Source organism: Alosa sapidissima, chromosome 2 (assembly GCF_018492685.1).
Source record: "Alosa sapidissima isolate fAloSap1 chromosome 2, fAloSap1.pri, whole genome shotgun sequence".
NCBI lineage: Eukaryota > Metazoa > Chordata > Actinopteri > Clupeiformes > Clupeidae > Alosa > Alosa sapidissima.
This window is the reverse complement of record NC_055958.1, coordinates 42,228,073-42,233,072: the sequence shown is the minus strand read 5'-3', so window position 1 is coordinate 42,233,072 and position 5,000 is coordinate 42,228,073. Positions and strand designations below refer to the sequence as shown.

The window sequence follows — 5,000 nt, the reverse complement described above, 5'->3', positions numbered from 1 at the left end:
AGCTCTAATATTGTTTGTACCACATGTATTGTACAATATTAACAATGATAAGCATGATATTAAGTTGGTATGAACAATTTTCATTCCTTTGGAAATAGAAGCATGTAATGCCATGATGCTAGCTAGACATTTTCTGTTTGCAATTAAAAGTGAATGATGAGCCTGAGCCAGTCACCTAGCTATCTGAATGGAATGTGTTTCAATCGGCATAATATGCGCTTCATGTAAACAAATTATTGAAGACTTCAAGACTCACCAGTTCCATTACACAAAGGCAAAGACAACTCTTCATATTTTTGTCCATTTTTCAAATCACAGTGAGTGCAGCCTACATACATGTTTATAACTGGTCAGTAGTGGAAATCGGATAAATCCGCAATCTCCTCTAACCTCGTCTTTGTTGCCTTCCTTTTATAAGTTTCTTATATTAAAAAGGAGATATCAATTATCATCAACAACGACAAGCCAGCTGGAGCCTGCCAATCGTTTTCTCTCCTTCTCGTGTGCGTTCACACGCGCTCTTAATTAAATGGAGTAGCATACGTTCAAGTTGGATCTTAATGGAGAGGAGCCGAAAAGTATCATCTTTATGTAACTGTTGCAGTTGGTGCATTTTGACATTGTAAACGTTATCTAACAAGAGTGAAAAGCAGTTTGCAGTAAAGCTACTATTTGGCTAAATGTTGGTTCCTCTTTATCTTCAGCTAACTCCACAGACAGTAAAATAAACTCTCTTGTTCGCTTGCGGTTTTAGGTTTTGCGGCTTCCGTTACGTGACATCAGCCCCCCACACAGGTAAACACTATTGAGTTAATATTTTGTAACGCATTATGTATTTCAAAATGAATCGCGGCGATTAACACGTTAATTTTGATGGCCCTAAAGACACCTGGACTCGGTCGAGACCAAAAGCCATATTTGGCAAGACCAGTGGCCGAGACCGAGACAAGACCAAGTCCAAATACTAGCGAGTCCGAGACAAGTCCGAGACCATAGAAAAACGGTCTCGAGACCGGACTCGAGTACTACAGCCCTGCTTGTAGGTGCTAACCACCTCCACATTGACCCCATCAATGTGGACTGGTAGCAGAGTGGGCTTAGACCTGCGGAAATCCACCACCATCTCCTTGGTCTTTGAAGTGTTGAGTTGAAGGTGGTTGAGTTTGCACCATTGCACAAAGTCCTCCACCAGGCTCCTGTACTCCTCCTCTTGCTCGTCCCTGATACACCCCACAATTGCAGTATCATCAGAAAACTTCTGCATGTGGCATGACTCGGTGTTGTAGCAGAAGTCAGATGTGTACAGGGTGAACAGGACTGGAGAGAGCACAGTTCCCTGTGGCGCTCCGGTGCTGCATACACACACGCACGCAAACAAGAGCAGTACTTGGAGCTGGTGCAGGGCAATCGAACCTGTTGTAAAAGTGGTTCAGCTGGTTCGCCCTGTCCAGGTCTCCCTCCACAGAGCTACTGCTCTTCTTAAGGCCAGTGATAGATTTCATACAGTCCCACACCTCCTTCATGTTATCTTGCAGCTTCTGTTCCATCTTCCTTCTGTAGTCCTCCTTAGCCTCTTTCAGCTTAATCTTGAGTTCCCCCTGTACTCGCCTCAGCTCTGCCATGTCCCCCTCCTTAAACGCCATCTTTTTCCTGTTGAGAAGGGTCTTGACATTACTGGTTATCCAAGGCTTGTTATTTAGATAGCAGCGTACAGTCCTGTGGGAACAACAATGTCCATACAGAAGTTCAGATAGTCAAGTCAAGTCAAGTCAAGTCAAGTCGGCTTTATTGTCAATTTCTTTACATGCACTGGTCATACAAAGAATTGAAATTTCGTTTCTTACTTTCCCATGCAGACATAGACATACTTTAGACATAGACATAGCCATAGCCATAGACAATAAAAAATAAAAATATATAGACATACCACATACAGACATTAAAGTGCGAGACTGAAATATAGAACATATATCAAAATATAGAAATATAGAACATATATAAAAAAATAGAGGTAGTTGTGTTGTATATTTACATAGTCCTAGCGTAACCTTCTGACAGAGTAGTAGTAGCAGCAGCATTGTGGCAGAGTGATAAATAACATTGATAACATTTACATGAAGTTTAAACTTGTGCTTGTGTGTACTGTATATTTACATTGATATGCAGTCATTTCAAGTATATCAGGCTTGAAATCAGTCTGCGCAGTCACAGCGCAGTTCCACAGGGCGGTCCTGGGGGGGTGTTGGGGGGTGGGGTGGGGGGTTAGGGTAGACAGGATCCTACAGTAGGTTCCTGGCTGGCTGGTGGGTGGGGGGGCTGTCAGTGATGGGAGAGTGGGTAGAGTGTTCAGCATCCTGATTGCTTGGTGGATGAAGCTACTTGCAAGTCTGGTGGTGCGGGAGCGGAGGCTCCTGTACCTCTTTCCAGAGTGCAGGAGGCTGAACAGTTCGTGTGCAGGGTGGGTGGGCTAGTCAGTAGTGCAATGTGTGACCTCCTCTAAGTCCTCTCTATTCAGTAGCACACTCCAGTCAGTGAACTCAAAGCAGTCTCTCAAAGCCTCATCCGCTTCCGGTGTCCACTTCCTGAAGGTGCGCGTGGCAACTGGTAGCCTCTGACCTTTTGGCTTGTACATTGGCTGCAAATGAATGAGGTTATGGTCCGACTTCCCCAGTGGCACTGTAAGCATCCCTCACGTTTGCATACATGAGATCTATTGTCCTGTTTTTCCTAGTTGGGCAGTCAACAAACTGGTAAAAGTTTGTGAGGGTGGAATCCAGTGTAATGTGGTTGAAGTCACCAGAAAGGCAAAGAAGGCATCACTGCTGAGTTTGGAGCCTAGCGACTGTAGAGTGAGTGACGTCACACGCTGTGTCCGGGAGGGCTTGAGGTGGAACGTAGACACAAACAGCAATGGCGTGCGAGAACTCCCTCGGCATGTAGTATGGTCGTAGACTGACCGCTAGTAACTCCACATCCTTACAGCATACAGTCTCCTTCACTGTAACATGTCCAGGATTGCACCATCTGTTGTTTATGTAAAGCACCAGTCCGCCTCCCTTCTTTTTGCCAGAAAGTTTACAGTCTCTGTCCAAACGAGCTACACTGAAGCCAGGCAGCTCAACGTTAGCTGGGGGGATATGGCTTGTTAGCCACGTCTCCGTAAAGCATAACAAACTACAATCCCTGTACAACTTCTGATTTCTTACCAGGGCAGCCAGTTCGTCAGTCTTGTTGGCCAGTGAGTTCACGTTTCCCATCACAATCGATGGAACTGAGGGCTTGTGTGTCCACTTCTTCTCCCGACGCCTCGTCTTCACTTTGACTCCCGCTCTGCACCCCCGAAAGCACCACAGCTCCTCCGGGATGTTTACGTGAACCCTACCAGCATTCCGTCCTATTGCAAGCAGCTGATTCCTTGTGTACACAAGTTTGCTGCCGCTGGAGCATTGTAATAGATCCATATCCATAGGATAGAATGAAAACACTCCTCAAAGTGCGTAATCCAAAAAAGTTGCAAATTAAAAAAAGTAAAAAGTAAACAAAAGACGGTAGAAAAACACAAAGACACGGAGCTACCTGGACAGGTGTATAGATATAGATATAGATATAGATATATATATATACTCTAATTATCCCACAGGAAGGTGTATAGATATAGATATAGATATAGATAAACTCAAAGACACAGAGCTACCTGGACATGCTGCCTCTCTCGTCGGCGCCGGAACCGGAACTTGTGTTTGTAATTGCATGTTTTACTGATTTTGTGTGTGTGTGTGTGTGTAGGCCCACTTCATCACCCAGCTTCCTGATCTGTCTGTACTGGCTGACACTCTGGTTTATCTTAACCTGTCCTTCAACAACCTCTCTGAGTTTCCCTTGGAGGTAAGACACACACACACACACACACACACACACACACACATACACACACACACACTCACACAATGTGCTGTTACTTGGATCCCCTGTAGGGGGAGCCAGAGCCCTTCTTTTCATCTCACTTCATCTCACTGAAATAAATGTACTTACCCCATGGACATGTAAATTCACTAGGTTTATTATGTCTTAAAGGCGCTCTAAGCGATGGTGGGTAATGTCACTTCTGTTGACGTTCAAACAGAACAGAGAGCTAGCCTGCTACTCCCTCCCGTGCAACTGAAACTCTAAACGTGCATCTCATCGGTGATTGGCTGGAACAGTTATGTTTTGTTTTTTTGTTGCCATTTTGGAGCCTGGGCTGTCCACAGAGAGCGTGTTTATTAAACAACATGTCTAGCGTCAGCATGCAGCTACGCCTCATCTGTAGGCTACACTCTAGAACACTTTTGAAATAAGGCGTCACTGGTGCTAAGCTGCTAAAACATCCACAGCATGATGTGTGTGTGTGTGTGTGTGTGTGTGTGTGTGTAGTATCCACAGCACAGACTGATGTGTGTGTAGCATGTGAGCGCTGGGTTTTCTAGTTGTTGATCTAATGGCTTAGTCAGGACTGTTGCCTGGTTTGGTGTCTGATCTGAAAACAGTGCTGTTTTGTTTTGTAAGAGGAGTCAGAGCTTTTGAATGTATGAATGTTTAAAGGTGATTTCTGTTGTGTTTTTAGAGAAGGGTGGAAGGTTTCAACAGATTAACGATTGTGAAAAGCGCTAATCTCTCCGTCCTTCTGTTGTCCTTGTCCTCTGCTTCTCTCCCTCTCTTTCTCTCCCACTTCATCCTTCATCCCCCTCTCTCTCTCTCTCTCTCTCTCTCTCTCTCTCTCTCTCTCTCTCTCTCTCCCTCCCTCCCTCTCTCTCTCTCTCTCTCCCTCTAACCCTCTTTCTCTCCCACTTTATCCCTCTCTCTCTCTCTCCCTCCCTCCCTTTCCTTTACCTTTCTCTCTCTCTCTCTCTCCCTCCCTCTCTCTCTCTCTCCCTCCCTCCCTCCCTTTCCTTTACCTTTCTCTTTCTCTCTCTCTCCCTCCCACTATATCTCTCCCTCTCACTCCCCTTCTCTCTTCCTCT

The 5,000-nt window shown here is 45.3% G+C and overlaps 1 protein-coding gene across 1 annotated transcript in view; it reads left to right on the top strand.

Annotated features, from left to right (window-relative positions):
- The window catches only part of LOC121685908, a 28,929-nt gene that overhangs the window by 11,692 nt on the left and 12,237 nt on the right, over positions 1–5,000 (top strand). The window contains exon 5 of the mRNA XM_042066763.1: positions 3,787–3,885. Within this exon, the coding sequence (XP_041922697.1) occupies positions 3,787–3,885 (99 nt within the window). The remainder of the gene's footprint in view (positions 1–3,786; positions 3,886–5,000) is intronic.